At 43.4% G+C, this 26759-nt stretch overlaps 1 protein-coding gene across 1 annotated transcript in view; it reads right to left on the bottom strand.

Moving 5' to 3' along the window:
* Positions 1–26759, bottom strand: part of LOC100566766 (dynein axonemal heavy chain 11) — a 371602-nt gene that overhangs the window by 181254 nt on the left and 163589 nt on the right. The window contains 2 exon segments of the mRNA XM_062961877.1: positions 2981–3331; positions 6579–6721. Coding sequence (XP_062817947.1) covers positions 2981–3331; positions 6579–6721 — 494 coding nt within the window.

Genomic DNA, 26759 nt, shown 5'->3' with positions numbered 1-26759 from the left:
TTACTATGTCTGTTGTTTGGTTCAGACTCTGGTAGAACTGTCTTTGGTCTGATTGAAACAGTTGATTTTGTCTGTACTGGATGATTCATATCTTTCAATTTTTCTGGCTGTTGCTATAATTTGTTCTTTCACGATTTCCAAAGCTTCTTCAATTTTTCTGGTGTTCAGCCAGTACTTTCTGATCAGGTATTGCTTGATTTTGTCATTCTTCAGTTACTTCTATTTCATATTTTTCAGGTTACTTGCATCTGATCTGAGTTTCTTGATTTTCAACTCTAGCTTGACCTTCCACTTCCAGTTGATTTTCTTTGGGGCTACCTTGGTTGTAGGAGCCCAAGCTTTTCTGTTACTATCACTGCTGCACTGTAGGCATACTGGTTTGTTTGTTCAACTGATGTTATTTGGACAGTGGAGAGTACTGTATTCACATCTTTCATGAGAGGCGCCAGGTGTTTCTTGGGCACTGTTTTTAGAGTTGGGAGCCGCTTTCTTATTGCATTTGCTGCAGCATAAGCCAAGATCTTATCTTGTTGTCTTGCTGTCAAGGTTCCTGGTGGTTCAACAGGTGTCTCTAGTGCTGGTTCTTCCAATTCTTGCAAAAGCTCCACACTTTCTTCTGGTTCAATCTGTTCCACCATTCCAAGCATTGCTGGAGTCTCTGCTGCTGTCTGTGCTGTGATATGATGGTAATTTGCTTTGCAGATTTTCTGGATTTCTTCGAGTTCAACTTCACTGAACACTTTGATTATGAATCTTCGTTGGTCAGCCAGTTGGGGTTCTGTTATCTGTGAGTCAGGGTACTCTTGTTTCCATCCAGAAGCAACTTCGGTTGCTCCTGACACGAAAAAAAAGAAAAACGGATGCATTCTTTTTTGGTAGCCGCTCTTTTGAGGTTCAGAGTTGTTATAGCATTTCATAACTTTGCGGTTTTCTGGCATTGTATATTTCTGTCGCTTCTGTGACTGTTCACTTGTATTTTGATTCCGTAGCCCACTTGTTGATGGATGTCCAGAATTAGCAGCATCCACTGTGGTCCTTTTTATCCTGGGTGATGACCGAGCCAGTATAGACTTCATTTTGGTTTGATTCTCCATAATGCTAATGGGTTAGGTGCTCTTAGTTCTGCTCTGCTGCTGAGGCCTCTCTGGCTTGGTTGGACCTGCCGGTAGTTACACTACCACCAGCACAGCCCTCAGTCATCATTGGAGCAGTTAAGCCCCCCCCCCACCACCACCACATCAAGGTGGCACCTGCGGGGGGAATAACTGTCGCACCTCAGGCTAGGTTCACCTTGCTATAGATACCCAGTCAGACACACAGGTAGTCTTTTGAGGTTTTTATTAAGAAAAGCAGAATATAAATCAAGCAAGCAATCAAAAGGTAGTTCAAAGTTGTAGTGAAAGAGTCAATAAGTCCAATAAGATCACAAGGTAAACAAATGTCCAATAATCCAAAAATGCAAGGTCCATAAGTTCAAAGAGCATGGCAAGAGCAATAATCCACAAGGTAAGGTATTAGTCCATAGAGTCCAAAGAACAAGGCCCAAGAATCCAAGAACACTGGCAAGGAAAACATCCACATAGATGAAGTGATGAATTGCTCTGACAAAGAGTGATCTGCTAAAGCACACTTTAATAACAACTCAGGAAGGCGTTCCTTTTCCCACAGCTAGACTCCTGTTTGCGCGCTAAACGCTCACTTCTACGAAACTGGGAACCCATCCAAGACAAACAGTCCTCTCTGGATAACTCATTGCTTGTGCTACTGTTATCTTGCACCTGGCCTGGAGCTAAACCGTCTCCCTCATTATTTTCCAAAGCTGAAGTTTCTCCCTCATCGTTTCTCAAGGGAAGAATGTCAGCCTGACCATTATCTGTTTCTCCTGGGGTCAGCAGTTCATCCTGCTCAAACTGAAACTGCATCTTTGAGCTGGCTTCAGCCTCAGACTGCTGCTCTTGAATCCCAAAACCAGAATCCCCTTCATCTTCATCTTGAATCTGGCCAGCCTGTGGCTGGGATACAACAATAACATTATTATTATTATTATTATTATTATTATTACTACTACTATTATTATTATTACTGTTATTTTTGCACAGTCAGAGACAAAAGCCCTTGTGACTCAATCCATCATGCCAATGCCACCAACAGAATATCAACAGTGAAGAAACTCTATGAAGAACAGCAGAACATGTAAATCCAATTTTGTTTACTAGAGTCACAAGCAATATACAGGAAATCTTCAATCTAGCAGGAGCAGGGCAGGCCCAAGGTAGTTTTCCAGTGTAAGCGAACAGAATTTTGCCCCCCACCCCCGCCGACCAACCAATCACTGAAAAATAAAAGCGTTGGATAAGCAAAAATGTTGGGTAATAAGGAGAGATTAAGGAAAAAGCCTATTAGACATCAAATTACATTATGATATTACAAATTAAGCACCAAAACATCCTTTCTCCCACCCTGGACATAATAATAATAATAATAATAATAATAATAATAATAATAATAATATATTTATATACCACCCTATCTCCCAAAAACTGACTCCAATCATAAAAATAACAAGTACATTACATAACAACACCTGTTCCTTTAAAACTTTGGTTTAATCTGTTTTAATGCATTTATATGTTTTAATTGTTGTATAATTTGATATGTTATGTTTATTATTTGTTGTATAATGCGGCACTGAATTTTGCCATAATCTGTAAGCCACTCTGAGTCCCCTTCAGGGTTGAGAAGAGCAGGGTATAAATATAGTAAATAAATAAATAAATAAGCATATATTGAGGTCCAGATATGTAACCTAACTTACCTTGATTCCAACAGACCTCACAACCTCTGAGGATGCCTGCCATAGGTGGGCTTCTGGAACATGTCCAGGCAGCCCAGAGACCTGGCCTTGAGGAGGCAAAGGCAGGCCAGGCCACGGAGGCCAGCCAGAGGCCTCAGAGGCCAGCCAGAGGCCTCAGAGCCCGGCCAGAGGCCTTAGAGGCCAGCACGAGGCCGCGGAGGCCAGCGTGAGGCTGCGTAGGTTGGCTAGAGGCTTCAGAGGCCAGCACGAGGCTGCGGAGTGCCCGATGCAGGCTCCGGAGTGCCTGACGCGGGCTCCAGAAGGCCTGCGCAGCCTACCGGAAGGCCTGACGCGGGCTTCCGGAGCCTGTGCTAGGCCTTCCGGAGCATGTGCTAGGCCATCCAGAGTCTGTGTCAGGCACTTGTCTGACATGATGATCACCTGGATAAACACCAGCGCAAAACGAGGCCTCGACAGTGCCCCCTGTTGACGTGCGTCCGACACTGAGGCATAATCGGCTTCCACGTTGGACCGGACCTGAGCAGGAGTGCTTTCATATGTAAAGACTTAACTGACTGGCAAACACTGTATTCTGTGGCACTCCCCTGCTGATTACAAAGAAATTACTGTTTGGTAAGAAGAGGGACAAGAGAGAAAACAAGTTGTCAGGATATACCAACCCTTGTAAGATGGGAAAGAAGGCAGAGATTTGAGAACAAGTACATCAGTTGACTTTGGGGTTCTTGAGAGGTGATGAGGTGGAAAGGAACCAGTGGTGCTAAAGCTCCTTTCTTATTGCAGAGCTCCATCTCTGCATGCAGATAGCTGTGCTAGTCCTTAAGAAACAGGCAAGTGAGGAACTATGCTGGAAATTTTGTAGAATTTTTACAGTGTTGTCCCAGTAATTGTTAACTTAGAGAAAGGATGAATAATTCCCCAATACACCCAATTTGAAATACACTGAATCCACACATTGAGTCCCTTTCTATAAGTCCCTTTATAAATGGGACTTGAACAACCACAGATTTTGATATCTGTTCTGTCCTAGAATCAATCTCCCGTGAGCTGACTGTACTGATCTTGTGTATGGTATTTGAGAGTCAATAGCATTCTGGAACTCAGTAAAAACACCACACAATCCAGAATTAAAGTTCTAACAATTAATTTACAAACCAGGCAATTTTACTTTGAAGGTAGTCATAGACACTAGACAGAGAAAAAGGTAGAGCATTCTGGTTTCAAAGAACTATAACAGGTTGATTTAAAGGAGCACAAACTATGGGACAGCGTAGGGTACAACCATGGCAATAAAGATATAATTCTCTTTTCTATTCAAGACAAAAGATCCATATGGGATGGGGAAATTAACATAGAGTCTGCAGCAGGGTTGATTCACCAGCACTCTTATCACCTAAATCATAAACATATTTATTTGGGAAGGTTCTATTAATTTGAATGTAATTCACATCCAACAGAGAAAATTCTAGTAAGTACTGCTTTACATGTTCACAACAGACTGTCAAGCTTTATCTGAAGGTCATTCATTCAGAAGCAATCTCTGGGCGCTTCCACACAGGGCTTCAACCCATTTCAGAGGAGGTTAAAGAAACCCACTCCAAAGCGGGTGTAAGTCCCCACACCTCCCCCAAAACCCGGGCTTTCCCACGTGGGTGTCCCCATGCCATCCTGAAAGCTTTCGAGATGGCAGTAGGCCACCCCCCCCCCCCAAAAAAGCCTTCAAAATAAAGAAAAACTTACAGGGTTGCCATGAGGCTACTCCAGCAGCCCTTCTGGCGTGTAAAAGTGATGCTCCAGGAGGTGGGGGGCAGGAGCAATCTTCCCAGTTCCTGGTGGGTCATATTTATGCACTAGGAGGGCTGCCAGAGAAGCCTCATGGTGACCCAGTAAGTTTTTCTTTATTTTTAAGTCTTGGAGGGGGGGTTGGAGAGGAGGGGAGTGCCCACCTCGGTTCTCCGAGCTCATGGAGCCCAAGGAAGCGATTTGGGTTGTGGGGACAGACACCATTAGAGCTGGGCCTTTCAATAAGGCCCAGATCTAATGGGGTATCTAATTACTTCGGGATAAAGCAGGGTTTTACCCGAGGTATTGTTTGGCCACCTCAGACAAAAGTCCAAAAGGCCCCATATTTTGGACCCTGTCTGGAGGGGCCCTCTATCTAAGAAGAGGAATTTCTCTTCCTTTATGATTTCTTGTTTGCAGTCTTATTTTCTTTATGGATAATTCACAGGATTACTTATTACAAATTAAAAAATTCCAGGTGGGCAATCATGTTGCTCTATTGCACTAAAAACAATAGTGCTCTGTAATGCCTAAAGGCTAACAAATGTATGAATGCACTGAGTTTCAAAATGAATGCTTTGAAATAGCAAATCCTAGTTATCTGTTTATATAAGCATCAATTAATCTGGTGTTTGTTATGCACATTTTAATTCAAGTAATTTGGCATAGTACTTTTGATATTCTATTTTTTTACACAGTCCCCTCCATACAACCTCAAGAGAATGAAAGGAAAATTTTATGATGTGTTTTGCCCCCAAGCAAAGCCAGAAATCAACTAAAAGTAATTTTTAGTTTTAAAAGTAGTCAGCCACCTTTTCTAAAGGTCATATGTGGAAATCTGAGTAAAAGAAGGGCTTTCAGATTTGGACCTGAGACTTGATGGTTCCCATTGGTGTTCTACATCTACAAATATCCTGTCAATCTTTCATCAGAGCCAGCCCTAGGTATTTTTCAAGTGTAGGCGAACAGAATTTTGGTGCCCCCCCACAAACCTATCACTGAAAAATAAAAGCGTTGGATAAGCGAAAATGTTGGATAATAAGGAGGGATTAAGGGAAAGCCTATTAAACATCAAATTACATTACGATTTTACAAATTAAGCACTAAAACAACATGTTTTACAAGAAATCAACAGAAAAAGCAGTCTCAACTGCGCCCCCGTATGTTTTGCGCTCCAAGCAACTGCTTAATTAGCCTCATTGTTGGACCGGCTCTGTCTTTCATCAATCTGAGAAGCACTAGTCTATACATACTTGGTGGAAGGGAGCACCATTTCATTTTTTCCAGTGTACCAGGAACCAGCACCACTTTTGTGCCCATTAATTTCAATTGCTTTATTCTTTCCTGGAAGCTCACCCAGGAATGGCAGCCAATGACTGAGGAATTAGTAGTATTTTTAAAGCAAGACCCTTGTTCTTGCTTCCTAAAACTAATACAGTTTCCCCTTTGGAAGTTTTTATTCATATATCTACATCATTTGTTATTTTATTTTATTTCTATCCCACTTTTCTTCTAATATAGGAACTCAAGTTGGTCATCATCACCACCAATTATATCATCATCAAATGGAACTATTAATACTGAACATTTTTTATGATGCTTCAAGCTCTGTAATTGCCTCCACATTTATTCTGAATTATTTACAACTGTAGGAGATACTAAATTTTCCCTTAATAGTCAATGATGCTTATTATTCTGTCATCTCTGAAATAAACACTTTTTATCCATAAGGAAAGGATGCAAAGCTATGATCCAGATTGAATGTCCATAATTCACTATGGTTTTGCACTTAATGTAAAAGATAGTTCTGTAGCTGTCCAATAACTAGATTTTGTCAAAAAAAATCAATATATTGATTTGTTGTCCTCATTAACAGAGATAACGGGCCATAAAATTGTGTTTATTATGAGAATTTATTCTGTATGCACCATCCTAGAATAGTTATTACATGTTGATTTTTTAAATGTTCATTTTCCATCTTTACCTTTAGCTGCCGCCGAATGCGATCAATAAAAAATTGCCAGAAGTTCTCTTTTGAATCAGCTTGGCCAAGCCTCCATAGCTCCATCCTTGTAGAAGAAATTATGCCATCCACCTCATCTTCACTAAATAAATCAGGGATGTCACCTTAAAAGAGGAAGAAAATCTGTATGTTGAATTTTATATCTAAAGTTTTATATTCTTAATAGAGATTAATATATTTCCCTAACTTTGTGTAAGGAACCATATGCTATTCTAATATTGTCAGCAAAGAAGCTAACAGAGGAGGAGCTGTGGTCATAATGGATCAACCTGACTACACACAGGATGTTGTAGTAGAGCCTGTGAGTAACGTTACAAACAGTAGTATGGGTACCAGAAGGGGGTAAAGGGTTACTCGGGAGCAGGAATCTGATGATGAGCAGCAGAGAAAGAGGATCTGGGACATACTTACAGCACCTACAGATGAGGAGTCGTTTGAGGGATTCTCTGAGGACGATGGGTCAATGAGTGAAGGAGAAGAAGAAGACACCATGGATTGGACTAAGATAAGAGAAGTGCAAGCTATTTGTGAGGCACCAACAACTAGTGATACCTTTATGGGATTCTCTGGGGGTGAAGACTGGCAATCAAGGGATCCAACTGAGTCTTGGGGGGATCTAAGTCTTGACAGGAGATGGAGAAATTGGAGGGAAAGTCAAGGGAATTCACATAAAGAGCTGGGAGCAACTATGGGTCATAGTGATGGGGCGGTGGTCAGTTCATCTTCTGATGACGGTTTGTAGATAAAAGGGGTGAGGGATCTTATTTATTTATTTATTTATTTACAGCATTTATATTCCGCCCTTCTCACCCTGAAGGGGACTCAGGGCGGATCACATTACACATATAGGCAAACATTCAATGCCTTTTAACATAGAACAAAGACAAACAACATAGGCTCCGAGCGGGCCTTGAACTCATGACCTCCTGGTCAGCGTGATTCATTGCAGTTAATTGCAGCTGGCTTGCTCTTCTGCCTGCGCCACAGCCCGGGCCCCGGCTTTGCAGAAGGCAAGGTGTTGATGTGCGTTCGTGTGCTGGGTGGTGTGTATTGGTAAAGATTCTTGTAGACTTGCTGTTGCCTGTTTAGTGTTCGTCGTTAGATTCGGATCTGCAGTTTGGACCTGGACCGGTTTGGCTAAAGACGCTGCTTCTGTGGACACTGGAGCAACGCTGTTTTGGATTTCTCCTGCTTCGACCCTGGACTTCGGCTGACGACGCTTCTCTTCCTGCGACTCATTTTGTTAACCATTTGTGTACTGTGCCTTTTTGTTTTGCCTCAGAGCTCTTTGTTTGACTTATTGCTCTTTGCATCCAGTTAATCTGGATTATATTTCTGTTAACCTTTTGGACTAGGTCTGGTTTGGTTTTTTGAGTTTTGACCAGTGGAACTGCATTTTAGTTTCTCTGCGTCCCTTTTCTTTTGTTTTAATAAACTCTGTTTTGGAGTCACTTTTAAGTCTGGCCCTTTAAGGTGTCTGTGATTCCAACACAGGAAGCCGAGGGACAACTGTAAAACACTATATTTTACAGAATTTGGTTTAACATTTCCATAGGTGAATACTGGAAAGACTTTGTGATGGAGGATGATGGATGTGATGGTGATGTGACAGGGAGGAATCCTTTTTGATCCCACCTTTGCCACCAAATTGCAATGGTGTGAAAGTAAATTTTAAATGCTGTTTCCACTGCTGAGGGGATTTTTGAATCTTTTAATCCCTCTAGATTATATGTATATCACCTTTATATGAGGGGAAGGATTACAGGGGGTGATCTTTATTCCAAGATCCCAGCCTCTGTCTCTGTAGTTAGGGATTTTTGTGTTGTGGTTCCCTTTCTGAGGTAACGGTGACTATTATTCTCCCCCAATTAGGTGATTTATTAAGGTAACTGCCACCAACGTGAGGCTTTTGAATAATTACCATTGAAATTTGGCTCCACAGACGCAGATGAGATGAAATGAGTCAGTTGTTAACAAAGAACAACAAGTTTATTGCGTACAAAGTTTATGGTTGCAGGTTGATTGATTTACTTATGGAACTTTAAATAAATAAGTGGTTTAATAACTCTTATAACCACCACAACAGTAGTTTCTGGTGTAAATCCACTCTCTTACTGATGATATAAATTGTAGCGAACTCTAACCTCAGCTGAGCTCCTTAGTGAACAACTACAATAAAATCTTTTAATTTGATCCAATACCGATCAAATCCCTGATCACTAGCCTTTCTCAACTAGAGATCTTGACTAGACTCCCTTTAGTCTGCCCTGACTAAAGATTTTTGGCCAGGCCTGTCTCCTCAGCCCTTCCTGACTGAAAAGCCTCCAGCCATGCACTCTCCCTCACACACACTCACTCTCTTTTTAAAACTGCCCTTTTTTTCCTTTCCTTGGTTCCGCCCACTTCTCCCTCTGATGAGCTAGCTAGCTTCGTCTCCATGGTAACAGCACTACTGTGGATTGAAACAAAATGGCTTCTGTTTCAGCCACTGTCAACTAAAACACAAATACATACTCCAACAGACAAAATTAAACACAATAACTATGACTTCTCCACAACTTACACAGGGAATTTCCCATGTAGGTGCAGAACTACATCCAAATTGACATCCCAGGAGCCTCAATAATCTTGAAATACTCGAAATACAGAAACGGGAAACCCTGGACAGGGTTGTCTCAAGCACTGGAACACTTTCAGTTGCCGCCTCTGGATATAATAACCTTAATAATAACTTCATTTGTATAAACCACCACCATCTCCTGGAAGGGACTTGGGTGGCCTACATGGGGACCAAGCCCAGCATACACAAGGAATTCAAAGTTACATAATTAAAACATATAACATACAATAAACAATATAATTAAAAACCAAAAAGTCAAATATCATAAAAATATAGCAATCAACAAACAATCAATATGTGGTCAATGTTTTTAGACCATTTGCCACCAGGGCTCACAAATATGTGAAGGGCATTACTTATTTCCTGCAGAAATTGCAGTCTATCAACAACCTTCCACAGAATATCATTTTATCTGCTATGGATATGGAATCCCTATACACCAACATCTTGCACAAGGATGTATTACAAACTGTTAGGAACATCATTCTAGAGGGGACCATAGAGGTCTTAGCTACCAAGGTCTGCTATTTTGTTCTTCCACATAACTACTTCACTTTTGGTAATAACATATACCTCCAAGTTAACGGGACTGTCATGGGCATACATATGACATCAGAATTTGTCCACGTTGCTGAACTAGAACAAAGCTGCTTCGGCACCTGCACCCAAAAACCTCACTTCTTCCTGATTGATGATATCTTCATAATTTTGACTCATGGAAAGGACTCATTCAAGATATTCCACCAGAATTTCAATAACGTCTACCCCACCACAATCTGGAACTAAAAAAATTAGTTCACTTTTTGGGACGCCACTGTAAAACTACACAATGCACATATAAGCACCATACTATATCATTAATCTACTGACTGTTACTTTGTACTCTGAGTACACTACCAAATGCATAGCTTACAGCCAAACTCTCTATCACAACAATTTCTGCTCAGACCCACAAGAGAGGGGTACCAAACTTATAGAATTACAGTGAGCATTTCTCAAGCTATAGTACCTACTAGGGTTGCTCAAAAAATTCGGTTTCCCCGTTTGTCGTTAGCAATTCGTTTGTTTTGTCATTTTTGAAGCGGTATTCGACGCGGATTTTCCCGTCGTGTGGATCCCGCGGTTTCGAACCGCGAGAGCCCATTTTTCTGATGTCATCGTTTTTTTTCGTAAGGAAAGCAAGCATTTGCAAATCACCCAAATTTGTTTCGGTGCACTGGGGCAACCTAGCCTGTTGTTTCATCCCTGTGGCCAATCGGAGAGCACGTTGAATTCAGGGGAGGGGCTTGTACGTCCTCAATGAAAAGAGCCTGCAGGACGCCTCGTGGCTCATTCACGCTGGGGATCTGGAGAGGGTAGTTGGTTGCCTTAGAGTGAGTGTGGTTCCAGGCAAGATTTTTCTGCTGCATCACAGCTTCCTTGCCTGGTGGCCGCAGGGCTTTGTGCTTGAGAGGATCCAAAAAGGACCGGGGGAAAGGGTGGGTGTGGAGGGAAAAAAGGGTGGGTCTTTGGGGAGGAGGGTGATTTTTAAAAGGGCCTGTGGGCTTTTTTCCCCCACCAGCTTGGCGTTTGCCGTTTGCCCACCAGCGCTGTAATTTTTCTGCTGCGCCATATTGTCTGGGTGGGGTGGGGTGGGCTTTTAGTTTTCCTGTAATATTCTTTCAGTCAAAGAATAAAAGGAGTACTACTTAATTCAGCAGCTTTTTGGGGGGTTTCTTGGGAAACTTTTCTTTGCATATACTAAGGCGTTAAAGTGAGTTGCAAATACAAGAATTCAAATTTTCCAATTTTCATTTAGCAAAGTCTGGCAAACCGTGGAACTCCCATAATCCACAGAAATAGAACTTGGGCAAAAGGAGGGGGCTTTATTTTTCCCTTTGGTTTTCTTTCACTGCCCAGTGCCTATGGGCAGGCTCTTACGCTTTTCAATGCTTGCAAAGTCTGGCAAACCGTGGAACTCCCATAATCCACAGAAATAGAACTTGGGCAAAAGAAGGGGGCTTTATTTTTCCCTTTGGTTTTCTTTCACTGCCCAGTGCCCACGGGCAGGGTCTTACACTTTTCAATGCTTGCAATGTCTGGAAAATACTGGGATACCCATTTTGCAGTATCAGAATAAGAACAACAGTAAGAGAAGGGTTTCTGATAGTTAAGCCCAGGACACGTTGCCAAACAAAGCAACACATCTTTCCCCCCTGTAACGCAATCCCTTCCTCCCTCTGAAATCTGAAAACCCTCCCGCTATCATGAAGCGTTCAGCTGAACGTGGGTCTGGTGGACCAAGTCCTCATAGTGGTCAAGCCACAGCCCGGACTCTGTGGGGGGCCAAAAAGGTTAGGGGGAATTCCATCCATCTTGAACGCGCCACGATGGGAGTGGGTGGACTTGATGATGAAGCTGGCTGTTCGACTCTTGAAAGTTAGAGCTGAGACAAGTGCACGAACAATGGAACATGGAGGTGTTGCTGTCCTGGAAGTACAGGTGGTGGATAATGAGGAACTTGGAAACCCCACCCCTCCACTCGCTAATGACAGTGAGGAGGATGAAGTAGTACCATCAAATCTTGGACTTTCTCGGACTGCTGTTATGGTGCCCATGACTCCAACCTCCCACTGCCCCATCGGCAGCACTCAAAGTTCCCTGGGCGTCGGCGCCATGGCAATGGGAAGGCCGAGGTCTTACATTTGGGACCATTTTAATATCCATTCTCAGCATGCCACTTTGGCAGTTTGTAGACACTGTGGGGCAAATATCAGCAGAAGGAGGGACCCGAGACAACTTGCGACCTTGGGGTTGAGCTCTCACATGAAGCGGCATCACCCCCACAATATCGCTAGGAGGGGGAGCTGCAAGCCCTTGCAGCGGCAGCATAAGCACACAAAGTTCTCCATGTTTAGAAGGTGGAAGGCAGACACAGGCCACCTTGGAAGATTGGGGCCTGCCATTAACCAGGAAGAGAACGGGGGAAACATTACCCACACCCCACCAGATAACCCAATGTGTGGGAGAGATGATGACCCTTGATCACCATCCATTCCGCATGGTTGAACAAGATGGCTTCATTCACCTGATGAAACTCCTGTGCCCCCGCTACAAAATCCCCTCCCATCACACCTTTTCCCGAACAGTTATTCTTGGCTTGTATGAGGGCTGCAAGGAACGCATTGTCCAGATGTTGCAGAGCGCCATGGGAGGACACATCCACTTTACCTCTGATCTTTGGTTGAGCTTGGGAGGAGGCCATTCCTACCTCTCTCTGACGGCGCATTGGCGGGAGAAAGAAGGCAGTATGGATACATCCCATCGTTGGGCACTCCTCGCTATGGAGGTAGTTGATCGTGATCACAAGGCTGAGACCATCTGCAGTTATCTGGGAAACATGATGGGGGAGTGGATGCAGTGCAGGCCAGAAGAAATGAGGAGAGGGTTCATGGTGACTGATGCTGGTAAAAATATGATCAAAGCAGTGGAAAATGCAGGGTTTTCGAATGTCACTTGCATGGCCCACTTGCTTCACAATACCATCAAGGAAGGTTTAAAGAGCACAGAAGAGCAGCTGACCAGCACCGCAAACATCGCCCTGCTGATTGAGCGCTGTAGAAAGACCGCGGGCTACTTCTACAGGAGCACGAAGGCAGCCCGGGAGCTGAGAGAGAGACAGAACTTGGAAGGGCTCCCGCAGCACAAGCTGCTCCAGGACGTCTCTACCCAGTGGAATTCAACCTATAAGATGCTGGCACGCATGGTTGAGCAGCAGAAGGCGGTACACGGCATCTCCCTTTCCTTAGTTGCGCCTGTAAGCAAGCTTGTGCCAAGTAAGCAAGAGTGGGACACCATCTCCCAGCTGGTAGATGTCCGGAAGCCATTCAAAGATGCCACAGAGATCCTTTCAGAATCAAAAGCCCTTCTTAGCCAGGCGGTGCCCCTTGTCTTGGGGCTAAGGAGGCACCTTGAAATGCTTGGGGCCGGTTGAACACTGGACTCCCTGGCCGGCCTGCTGACACTGCCGGTCCAGGAGGTGGTGAGGAGGTTGTCCTTTGCTGTACGGAAACGCCTAGAGCCACTTCTTACCAGCAAGGTCCATATGCTGGCGGCCTTGTGCGATCCACGGCTAAAGTACACCGTCTGCCCAAAAGACTTTACCGTATGGCAATCCCCGCAGTTCATCTAGGTTTTGTCTCCATTATTAAGGATTCCAGCTGGGAAGAAGTAAGGTCTGATATTCAAGGTGAACTTAGTCTATAAAACCAATGTAGGAAATGCACCCGCTTTGGGTACAGTACGGATTTAAATAAAATCTCGATCCTTTTTTTAATTATTTTTCGCAAAAGTACTATGAATGTATGGTCTTATCCAGATCCTCGCAGTTATCCTAGAGAAAGGACAGTATTCTAATCGATGAGGTTCCTTCCCAAAAAATTCAGGAAAAAGAATACGGTAGAGTCTCACTTATCTGAGATAATGGGCCAGCAGAAACTTTGATAAGGAGAGATTGATGAGAAGCCTATTAAACATCCAATATGGAAATCATGATATTACGAATGATGCACCAAAAGATGATGTAATGCTACTTATTGGTCGAAAAAAGGACTTCAATAACACGCATCGATGTAATGTTGTAATTTAACTGTAGTACCATAAAATCACGACATATTGAAAATATTGACAACAGTAATGGCTTTGATATAGTATCAGTGAGTCTTGGATGATGGAGACTACAGTACTGTTGCATCCGTACTGTACCTCAAAGACTACAACGGACTACCTCACCTTGATTACAATGAAGTGGCTGAGATTGTGCCACTCAAAACTACCTTTTGCTTTGGGTCGATCTAGTGGCAGTATCCATCGACTTGGGGATGGTGAAGATTTAGCATTGAGTGGAGCAGAAAGTGATGTCACAAAAACAGAAAACTTTGTGGAAGTAATGAAAAGGAGAGGAAAAGCAAAGCAAATAGAAGAGAAATAGCGAGGTTAGGGGGCCCTAAGTTTTCTGCTTTCCTGGTTGCAACGGGTGATAAACAGTCTGCTAAGGCCTTGGTGAGCTGGAGTGGGTTAACTGCCGTTTTGACTGGCAGTAAAGCCTTTTCGGTTTGATCGAGTGGTGGTATACTTCTTTTTCTTTCCCACGTTGGGGTGGGATGACTTTTTGGTTTTTAGGACAGCCGTTACCGAGACCTTCCGGTAGTGCGGGTCTTTTCGGCGAGAAGTAACGTGACAGAATTTCACCTCAGAGCAGAGCACAAGGTCACAATAGCATAACACTTTGTGGAACAAGAGGAAAGACAGTTCAAACAGCTCTCAAATGGAGGTTAACGGAAAACACCCATGTTCACAGCATTCTAGGTCACTACGGTCAATTAAAAGTCTGCCTGGGCATTTCTTAGATGGGGCGGGTCAGTCTCTCTGGGATGCTGGCCGACTGTGGCCGGCGTTGGGTGGAGTCTTTACTTCTGCAATGGACAAAACTACCTTTTGCTTTGGGTTGATCGAGCGGCAGTATCCATCGACTTGGGGATGGTGAAGATTTAGCATTGAGTGTAGCAGAAAGCGATGTCACAAAAACAAAACTTTGTTGAAGTAATACAAAGGAGAGGAAAGACAGTTCAAACACAGCTCTCATATGGGGGTTAACGGAAAACACCCATGTTCACAGCATTCTAGGTCACGGTCAATTAAAAGTCTGCCTGGGCATTTCTTGGGTGGGGCGGGTCAGTCTCTCTGGGATGTGTGCTATTTTGCCAAGATCATTCCTTTCCTGCAATGTCCTCCCTCGGACTGCCTCACTGGGATGCGTGCCGGCCGACTTTGGCCGGCGGTGGGTGGGATCTTTACTGCTGCGATGGACATGGAGATTCGGATTCCCACTGGGATTAGTTCTTTTCGTTTTGGTTGCCTCCTGGGCAATGGGGTTGAGTTTCCCACGATGCATCTCACTTGTCCGTCAGCTTTCCTTCTGTCCGGAATTGTGCTATTTTGCCCAGATCCTTCCTTTTCTGCAAGGTCATCTTTGGTTCTTCCTCCCTCTGGGATGCGTGCCGGCCGACTGTGTCCGGCGATGGGTGGGTGGTTGAGGGAGTCTTTGGACTGGGGCAAGGCCCGCTCGATGTGGGGCCGGGAAGCTGTGGTGGGCTTCCACCTTGTTTGTTGGTAAAACTCCGTTGACCGGTATAAACCCAAGCATTTCCTCCTTCCGTGTCACTGGTCTGATCCAGCTTTCATTCTCTCCGAAATTGTGCTATTTTTCCCTGTTCCTTCCTTTTTCAGGATGACCGCCCCGGGTTCTCAGGAGGACCTTCATGCAAAGCAGGCCTTTCTGAATTTTTAACAACACCGTCCAAGGCTGCAAAACGGCTGCAGCCCTACCTCCCCCCTCCCCGCCAGTGTTTTTAATGGAACCAAGCCCCCCTGTCCATTGCAGCAGCCAAGTCCCTGCCCTGCTGCTCTGGGGAAAGGGGCGGGGGTGGGAGCCGGCCGACAGTGGCCGGCTCCCCAGGGGAGTGGGATCCAAGCCCCCCTGTCCATTGCAGCAGCCAAGTCCCCACCCTCCTGCTTTGGGGAAAGGGGCAGGGGTGGGAGCCGCCCGACGGTGGCTGGCTCCCCAGGGGAGTGGGACCCAAGCCCCCCTGTCCATTGCAGCAGCCAAGTCCACGCCATGCTGCTTTGGGGAAAGGGGCGGGGGTGGGAGCCGCCCAACAGTGGCTGGTTCCCCGGGGAGTGGGCTCCAAGCCCCCATTTTACCATCAGGCGAGAACTCAAACCAATGTCATGCAAATCTTACATTAATTGGGAGTTTGAGGGGCTTGCCCATTGTGGTAGATAATGGCCTCCAACCTAGATGCCTGTGGAAACTCATTGCGCATTGTGGCAGCGCAATGTGTCTCTTGGCCACCAATGTCCTAACATTTTGACAGATTTACGGGCACTGAAACAATGTTACACAAGTAGAAGAAGGACTTTCACAGTGAAGAATACCCCATTGAACAGGAAATAACAATTTAAAAGCAGGAACAATTTTTAAATAAAGATTTTTTATATAAACTATGATATTGCGCAATAAATCTGAGGAAAGGGCAAACGCTCTGCAGTTTGATGAGCAAGCAGGGTGGATTGTGTTCTACCACTGTACCAAATTTGATCAGGATAGCTCAAAAAATGAGTGCAGGAGAGCCCCTTAAAAGCCCCCCCCGGCTGATTTGGGACACCGCGCATGTGCGTCCGCCATTAACAAATTACTTTTGAAACTAATGAATTTTCGTTAAATTTTGAAAGTTTTGGAGACTAAATTCGGAAATGACATCAGAAACGAAACGCTAGCGCCCCCTACTTTGGAAGCGAGTTTAGAATCAATTTTTTTGTGGATCGCTCAAGCCTAGTACCTACCATATGAAGTTTTTTTTAAAAAAAATCAACAGGACAAGATTGTGCCCAGAATTAATCTATTACAAAACAGTCTGCAGATAGGAAATGACAGAACCAATGGTCACAAAAAGCTCCTACTGAGACCACTCTGACATATTGTTAATGAACTACACTGTTTTGCGGTTCACTTTTTGCGGATTCGCTGTTTCGTGGTTTTTTGGAATTTAGCCATTGAGGGCTATAACCTCTTTCACAGAAATAGAACAAAGGGGAAAGGAGGGGGAGTGGCTTTATATGTCAAAAACAGTTACATTGCAGAAGAAATGCAAGACTGTAATCCAGGAAACCAGCTTGAAAGCATCTGGATAAGAATCAAGGGAACCAGGACTCAAAAAGATCTTGTCATGGGTGTCTACTACAGACCTCCGAGTAAGGATGAAGGACTTGATGAAGCCTTCTGTCAACAGCTGACCAAACAGGCACAAAGAAGAGATATAGTAGTCGTGGGCGATTTCAACTATTCTGATATCTGCTGGAAAACAAACTCGACCAAGAGAACAAAGTCCAACAAATTCCTCATTTGGCTTGCAGACAATTTTATGGTCCAGAAGGTAGAAGAGGCAACAAGGGGATCGGCTACTCTTGATCTAATCTTAACAAATGTGGAAAACCTGATCAATACAGTCGAAGTGGTCGGATCCTTAGGGGCAAAAGACCAAGTGCTCCTGCAGTTTGCCACACAAAGGAAGGCTGAAACTAAGACAAGTCAAACATGCATTCTTGACTTTAAGAGAGCTGACTTCCAAAAAATGAAGGAATTACTGAGCGGCATTCCATGGACGCCAATATTAAAAGACAAGGGAGTTAAGGATGGATGGGAGTTTTTAAAAAGTGAAATACTCAAGGCGCAAATACAAACAATGCCAACAAAGAAAAAAAATAAGACAAGTGCAAAGAAGCCAGAATTGATGTCCAAAGAACTTCTAACCGAGCTAAGACTCAAAAGTGACATGCACAAGAAGTGGAAAAGGGGAGAAATCACCAAAGAAGAATTCAAACGTATAGCCAACACCTGTAGGGAAAAGGTTTGCAAGACTAAAGCGCAAAATGAGCTCAGGCTTGCCAGGGACATAAAAAACAACAAAAAAGGATTTTTTGCTTATGTTGGTAGAAAAAGGAAGAACAAGGAGGCGATAGGGCCACTGCGAGGAGAAGATGGGGTGATGGTGACAAGGGACAGGGAAAAGGCAGAACTACTTAATGCCTTCTTTGCCTCAATCTTTTCACAAAAAGAAAGCCGTTTTCAACCTCAGCAACATGGAATGGACGAAGGATTGGGGAAAATCCAACCCCAAATAGGGAAACAAGTTGTCCAGGAACACCTGGCCACTCTAAATGAATTCAAGTCCCCAGGGCCAGATCAGCTACATCCAAGAGTATTGAAGGAAGTAGCGGAAGTTATTTCAGAACCACTGGCAACTATCTTCGAGAGTTCTTGGAGAAAGGGAGAAGTCCCAGCAGATTGGAGGAGGGCGAATGTGGTCCCTATCTTCAAGAAGGGGAAAAAAGACGACCCAAACAATTACCGTCCGGTCAGCCTCACATCGATACCAGGCAAGATTCTGGAAAAGATCATTAAGGAAGTGGTCTGCGAACACTTACAAACAAATGCGGTCATTGCTAATAGTCAACACGGATTTACCAAAAACAAGTCATGCCAGACTAATCTGATCTCTTTTTTCGATAGAGTTACAAGTTGAGTCGATACAGGGAATGCTGTGGATGTAGCGTACCTGGATTTCAGTAAGGCCTTTGACAGAGTCCCCCACGACCTTCTGGCAAAGAAACTAGTAAAATGTGGGCTAGACAAAACTACAGTTAGGTGGATCTATAATTGGCTAAGCGAACAAACCCAAAGGGTGCTCACCAATGCGTTGTCTTCATCATGGAAAGAAGTGACAAGTGGAGTGCCACAGGGCTCCGTCCTGGGCCCGGTTCTGTTCAACATCTTCATTAACGACTTAGACGAAGGGTTAGAAGGCACGATCATCAAGTTTGCAGACGACACCAAACTGGGAGGGCTAGCTAACACTCCAGAAGACAGGAGCAGAATTCAAAACGATCTTGACAGACTAGAGAGATGGGCCGAAACTAACAAAATGAAGTTCAACAGGGACAAATGCAAGATACTTCACTTCGGCAGAAAAATGGAAATCAAAGATACAGAATGGGGGACGCCTGGCTTGACAGCAGTGTGTGCGAAAAAGACCTTGGAGTCATCGTGGACAACAAGTTAAACATGAGCCAACAATGTGATGCGGCAGCTAAAAAAGCTAATGGGATTCTGGCCTGCATCAATAGGGGAATAGCGTCTAGATCCAGGGAAGTCAGCTCCCCCTCTATTCTGCCTTGGTCAGACCACACCTGGAATACTGTGTCCAATTTTGGGCACCACAGTTGAAGGGAGATGTCGACAAGCTGGAAAGTGTCCAGAGGAGGGCGACTAAAATGATTAAGGGTCTGGAGAACAAGCCCTATGAGGAGCGGCTTAAAGAGCTGGGCATGTTTAGCCTGCAGAAGAGAAGGTTGAGAGGAGACATGATAGCCATGTACAAATACATGAAGGGAAGTCATAGGGAGGAGGGAGCAAGCTTGTTTTCTGCTGCCCTGCAGACTAGGACACGGAACAATGGCTTCAAACTTCAGGAAAGGAGATTCCACCTGAACATCAGGAAGAACTTCCTCACTGTGTGGGCTGTTCGACAGTGGAACTCTCTCCCCCGGACTGTGGTGGAGGCTCCTTCTTTGGAGGCTTTTAAGCAAAGGCTGGATGGCCATCTGTCGGGGGTGCTTTGAAAGCGATTTCCTGCTTCTTAGCGGGGAATTGGACTAGATGGCCCATGAGGTCTCTTCCAACTCTACTATTCTATGATTCTATGATTCTACGTATCCCAAATGACACAGTTTACGCGCTACAGCAGTTTGGGGGAGAATGGACCAAGCATTATGGGCTTTACAGTACTTTCAAACATTTTCTCTCCAACAGACCACTATTACTATGATGGATCAGGACCAAACTTGACACACATACCCCCCATGACCCAATTTACGCCCTGGTACAGTTTGAGGGAGGACATACCAAGGATAATGGACTTGCAATACCTTCACTCCCTTCCTGAGACCACTGCAACTGCCACAAATGACTCAACAAGACCAAACATGGAACACAGATCACTCATGACCCACTCTATACCCTGCTGAAGTTTGGAGTATGATGGACCATGGATGATGGGAATTGCAATACCTTCACTGGCTTCCTGAGAGCACTGCGACTCTCATCAATGACGGAGCAGTACCAAACTTGGTACACAGAGGCTCCATTGACACATAAAATTCCCATGACCTACTCTACATCCTGGCGCTGTTTGGAGTGGAATGGACCATGGATGATTGCATTGGGAGTTGTAGTTCACCTGTACCCACTGAAGCCAGCTGACATTGGATCTAGACTACATTTGGAACACAGGGAAACATCTCTTTCTCAAATGACCCGGGCACCACTGAGTTCCCAAGCTAGTTGTTTATAAAAATTAACCAAAACTCTGTGAATAAGTGAAACATTCTGAAACTTAAAGGCCCAACAGTGGTAAATTTGTTGTACAATTGTAGCAAGTTTAAATCCAATTGCTATAAAAATAAGGGCGAAAGGAACCTCTGAAGTTTCCCCACTTGCACAATTACTATAACGAAAAAGTAATGAAATTTCATTACTCTTGTTATAGTACAAAGGTCTTACTAAATATTCTTTAGAAACACTTTAGAAATGAAATACCAGCACTCCTTAATTTTGTAATAACTTTTGGAACTTTTTTTATCAATCACACATGCCTGTTGTTCAGTTGCTTCCGACTCTTCGTGAACTCATGGACCAACCCACGCCAGAGCTTCCTGTCGGCCGTCGCTGCCCCCAGTTCCTTCAAGATCAAGTCAGTCACTTCAAGGATACTGTCCATCCATCTCGCCCTTGGTCGGCCTCTCTTCCTTTTCCCTTCCATTTTCCAAGCTTTCCTGTCTTCTCATGATGTGGCTAAAATACTTCAACTTTGCCTCTAATATCCTTCCCTCTAGTGAGCAGCCGGGCATTATTTCCTGGAGGATGGACTGGTTGGATCTTCTTGAGGTCCAAGGCACATTCAGGATTTTCCTCCAACACCAAAGTTCAAAAGCATCTATCTTCCTTTGTTCAGCCTTCCTTATGGTCCAGCTCTCGCATCCATGGGTTACTATGGGGAATACCATTGCTTTAACTATTCAGACCTTAGTTGCCAGTGTGATGTCTCTGCTCTTCACTATTTTATCGAGGTTGGTCATTGCTCTCCTACCAAGAAGTAAACATCTTTTGATTTCCTGGCTGCAGTCTGCATCTGCAGTGATTTTCACTACTAAAAATATAAAGTCTATCACTGCCTCCACATTTTCTCCTATTTGCCAGTTATCCATCAGTCTCATTGCCATAATCTTGGTTTTCTTGATGTTTAACTACAGCCCAGCTTTTGCACTTTCTTCTTTCACCTTGGTGATAAGGCTCCTCAACTCCTCCTCACTTTCAGCCATCAGAGTGTTATCATCTGCATATCTAAGGTTGTTAATGTTTCTTCCAGCAATTTTAACTTCAGCCTTGGATTCGTCAAGTTGAATAGGTATGGTGAAAGTATACAGCCCGCCGTACTCCTTTCCCAATCTTGAACCAGTCTGTTGTTCTGTGATCTGTTCTTACTGTTGCTACTTGGTAGTTATACAGATTTCTTGGGAGACAGACAAGGTGACTTGGTATCCCTATACCACCAAGAACATGCCACAGTTTATTATGATCCACACAGTCAAAGGCTTTAGAATAGTCAATAAAACAGAAATAGATGTTTTTTCTGAAACTCCCTAGCTTCCTCCATTATCCAGCGGATATTGCCAACTTAGTCTCTGGTTCCTCTGCTGTTTCTAAACCCAGATTGTATATCTGGCAACTCTCGCTTCATGTATTGCTGGAGTCTGCTGACTCCCAGAATGTCTATCTTTAATCTTGACATCTCACCAATAACCACATCCATTTTCCCCTGGCTTATAGATCTTACATTCAGGTTCCTATAGTGTGTTGATCTTTAGAATATCGGAATCGTCATTCACCTCCAGCACTGTTGGTCATTAGCCTTCCTTTCGGCTTTGAGCTGACTGCATCATCACATCTGGGGCTAGTTGAGCTTATCCTCTGTTCCTCCCCAGTAGCATTTTGACTATCTTCCGACCTGGGAGTCCTATCTTCCGAGGGTATACCGACATATCTCTGGTTGTACTGATCAATTTAGTTTTCATGGCAAGAATAATAATAATAATAATAATAATAATAATAATAATAATAATACTTTATTTATACCCCGCCACCATCTCCCCAACGGGGACTCGGGGCGGCTTACATGGGGCCATGCCCAGAACAATACAATATAAACAGCATATAAAAGAACAACACATCACAACACAGTGAATACTGGGGTGGGTTGCCATTACATTCCCCAGGGATCGTATTTAGTCTGACCTCTCTACCATGACCTTCCCGTCTTGGGTGCCCCTTCAAGTTTAGCTCATGGCATCATTGAGGTGCCCAAGCTCCAGTACCACGTCAAGGTAATGATCCTTTGCAGGAGTTGCACATGCTTAGTTGCCATATTTTGAAAAGTAAAAAAGGACATCTTTACCACCTGACTGCTCCAAACCATGGATCTTATGATGATCTTAAATAGCTCTACTATGTCAGCTGTTCTAATCACTACTATCAATATTCCTAATAATCAATTTTAATTGATTATTAAGCAGTATTTAAGAATATCAATCACTGATCTGATTAGAAGTGAATTTTCTATACTAACTGTAAACAGAAGTACAAGTAAAACACCATGATACATATTGGTATATGGAACTTCTGGTCAAATAAAAACAACAGTGTCCAATCTGGCACCAAATTCAAGAAGGATATTGACAAGCTGGAACCTGTCCAGAGAAAGGTGACCAAAATGGTAAAAGGTCTGGAAGTCAAGCACTTTGAGGATGGGCTTAGGAAACTGGATATGTTTAGCTTGGAGAAGAGGAGGAGGAGACCTCTTAAAAGTTTTAAAAGAAGATGTTATACAGAGGAGGGAGCAAGCTTCTTTTCTGCAGCAGTAGAGACTAAGGGTGCATCTATACTGTAAAATTAATTCAGTTTGGCACCACTTTAACTGTCATGGCTCAATGGCTTGGAAACCTGGTATCTGTAGTTTGATGAGGCAGAGGGGGTGAAAGGCCTCCCATTATTCCATAGCATCAAGCCATGGCAGTTAAAGTGGTGCCAAACTGCATTCATGCTACAGTGTTGCCATGGAGCAATGAATTTAAACTACAGGAAAGAAGATTCCAATTAAACATAAGGGAAAACAAACCTCCTGACAGTATGAGCTATGTGAGAGTGGAATGTGCTGTCTTGGAATGTGGTGAAGTCTCCTTGTTTGTTTGTTTGTTTTGTTTTTTTTTAAAAAAAAAACATAGACTGGATGGCCATCTGTTGGGAGTGATTTGACTGTGTTCCTGCATGACATGGAGTTGGACTGAGTGTGCCTTGGGGTCTCTTCCAACTCCATGATTCTCTGAGTCTATGAAGTTATTTTGTGTTTAGTATCTTTTAGGTACATTTTGTTCTTCCTCATAATGCTGACTAGCCCAAGTGTATAGCTTAATAGATAGGTGTGTAATTAGGAAGAAAAACATCTCAGGTTGGCCAAAGCCCTCAGCACAGTCCATACGTAGATTTGTCTAGACCTTCCCCTACCCCTTCCCCTTTTCTCTTCCCACCACAGCTGGAAGACTGTGACTTCACAGCATAGAGACTGGTTGTTTTGAGTGTTTTCCTCACCCTGCTTTAACTTGGCATGTCACTCTCTTCTTCCTCCTCTGAGCTCGAATACCTGTTAAAATCCCAATTTTTTCTAAGGTAAGGACTATAATCCTATAGATTTAACTAAGAGTAAGTGTAAAGAAGTGTGATGTTTTAGTTTATAGATGTCATGTTTAATTGTGTTTTAAAAGTCATGTTTGGCTATGTTTAAAATGGGTAAGTATTAGAGTTAACAATACGTGGGGGAAGGTAACCAGCTCAGCATTCTGAGGCAGGTTACCATAGCAACGGGGGCGGAGCTAACCGCCGTTTGAAGGAAAAAGGAGGGAATGTTTTAAAAACAGGTCAGTCTGTAATGGTGGAATTACAGTGAAGACTAATTCTCAGTTGGAGGATCAGGGTGGCACAGATGAGGGAATTTGAGTCAATTCTAAAATAAGGTGACTTATTTTAGGTAGTTTGTGATTTTTAGTCACAGGGGAAAGACACTCGTTCCAGATTAGGGAAACCATGGAAGCAGACCTCTAATAGTGCCAGACTAAGCAAGTTGGGTGACTTGTTTAGGGTTATTTGTAGAGGCTAAGAAGTAAGGGGAAGTAATCCCAGTAGATCCAAGAGATCAGTTAATAGTTTTGATTGAAGAGGAGAAAGTATTGTGGAAGTTGGAACACCTCAACATCTATTTGTAACAGTTATTTAAGTGCCTTAAAGAAGTTATTGTAACCACTAAGCTCTGTGCATGAAATAAACTTGTTTTGTTCTTTAAACCATCTAAGTCTCTGTCACACTCATATTCTAAACTAAGCATCGTTACCATCAAAAGTGAAATAAGTAAAGAAAGATTAAAAAGAATAAATTATCCTCTGCCTGACATCTCCACAATTGGTGGCAGCGGTTATATATATATATATATATATATATATATATATATATATATATATATATATAAATCATCAATTCCCCCTTCCAGACATCTTTACAGTAAGTATCCATAAATTTTATTAGGTTTGATTCTGCATAGGCATCAAAACACAAAAATACAAGAGAAGGCAATTTCTAATTGTGAATATTCTAGTTTTGACAGATGGTGATAAATCCCTTCTGAAAAGGTTTCTTCTTCCCCCTCCCCTCCCCCTTTTAGCCTACCCATATGTCTGTTTATGAATTATGTGTGTGCATGTGAAATCATCAGCAAAGAAATCAGGAAATCTGTCTGTAAAACCCTTTACTTTGGTATCACTTTCTCCATTTGCTTAACCACCCAAAACAGGAGGGTTCAAAATCCTGCAAAAAAGAGAGAAAGAGATGGGATGGCTATTGAGTTTGAAATAATGCCCTGGAGATTAGGACTTGGAGGAATGGGTTCAAATGACAGGAAAGGAGATTTCACTTGAACATTAGGAAGAACTTCCTGACCATTAGAGCTGTTCAACAGTGGAACTCACTGCCTCAGAGTGTGGTGGAAGCTCCTTCTTGTGAAGCTTTTAAACAGAAGTACTCAAACGCCATGACAACAGCCAGGAATCAATTCAGGGTGGGTCCTGGCTTTTCTTGCCTGTGTAGATTAATCCTATGTGTCGCTGAAATTATTTATAGTAGAAATCCATGTGATTGTGCTGTATGAATGGCAAGAACAAGATGAAGATCTGACACTGAGGCATTCCCATTCCTAAGCTCTTGGCTGTTGCAGGTGTCCCACAACATCAACAAAGGGGAGATCACTGGGAGTGGTGATGGTGCCACAAGTAGAGGTGACAGTCCAGCAGATTGTGTGGCCCCAACCTTGCTGGACAATGTGGTGCTGTAGCAGCTTTGACAAGGTATATGTAGCTATATTTGCGGCCAGTCCTGAGCATTTCTGCTCTGGTCTGGTCATAGATTTACCATCCAGTATAGATTCATCCTGGGTATCATTTTTAACAACTGCTCCAAGTTGAGTTACATGTGGAGCCTTGTCCTAAGACCTCATAACAGAGGCAACATCTAGATTTTCTCTTTAACATGGTGGAAAAGTTAAATTATTACATTTCCATTAGAGAAATTTGGAAATTAGGTCCATTTGAGATGACTGAAGTTGTAGTCTAACAGAATTAGATGGTGTCAGGCTCAAGTGAAAATATCCTTGTGACACTCCATTGTGATGTAGAAAACTACATCATTAGATGACTTTGCTACTGGTTTATCCCTCATTGACATCTACTAACCAGATGGACAAAGTCATATCTGGATAGTTTTATATTTTTGTCAAGTGAAAATATTTCTCTAAGATGGTCTCAATATTTAACTTTGACTGGACCTTAATCTGACTGGATCGTTACATTGACATAGTGCTGGGGCTTGAGCGCCTCGATGATGCCATGACCTATACCATGCAGGGCCACCCAAGACAGAAAGATCATGGCAGAGAGGACAGACTAAATATGATCCCTGGAGAAGGTAATGGCAACCCAACCCAGTATTCTTGCCATGAAAACTACATGGATCAGTACAACCAGAGAAATGTCGGTATACCATCAGAAGATAGGACTCCCAGGTCGGAAGATGGTCAAAATGCTACTGGGGAGGAGCAGAGGACTAGTCCAACTAGCCCCAGATGTGATGACGCAGTTAGCTTAAAACTAAAAGGAAGGCTAACAGCTGATGGTGCTGGAGGTGAACAACAAATCCAGTCTTCTAAAGGTCAACACAATATAGGAACCTGGAATGTAACATCTATGAGCCAGGGCAAACTGGACGTGGTTATTGGTGAGATGTCAAGATTAAAGATGGACATTCTGGGAATGAGTGAACTGAAATGGACTGGAATGGGCCACTTCACAAAAGATTCACCAGATTACTTCACCAAATTACTACTGCGGACAAGAGGAACACCGAAGAAATGGAGTAGCCTTCATAGTTAATAATAAAGTTGCGAAAGCAGTGATTGGATACAACCCAAAAAATGATAGAATGATCTCAATTCGAGTTCAAGACAAGCTGTTTAACATCACAGTGATCCAAATATATGCCCCAACCACAGGTGCTAAAGAAGCAGAAGTAAATCAGTTCTATGAGGATCTGCAGCACCTACTGGATAAAACACCAAAAAGAGACATTATTCTCATTACAGGAGATTGGAATGCTAAAGTGGGCAGTCAAATGATAACCGGGATCACAGGCAAGCATGGTCTGGGACAACCAAATGAAGCAGGACGTAGGCTGATAGACTTTTGCCAGGAAAACTCACTGTGCATAACAAACA

This window comes from Anolis carolinensis, chromosome 1 (assembly GCF_035594765.1).
Source record: "Anolis carolinensis isolate JA03-04 chromosome 1, rAnoCar3.1.pri, whole genome shotgun sequence".
Lineage (NCBI taxonomy): Eukaryota > Metazoa > Chordata > Lepidosauria > Squamata > Dactyloidae > Anolis > Anolis carolinensis.
Note: the sequence above shows the minus strand (reverse complement) of the source record. Positions and strands in the feature narration are given on the sequence as shown.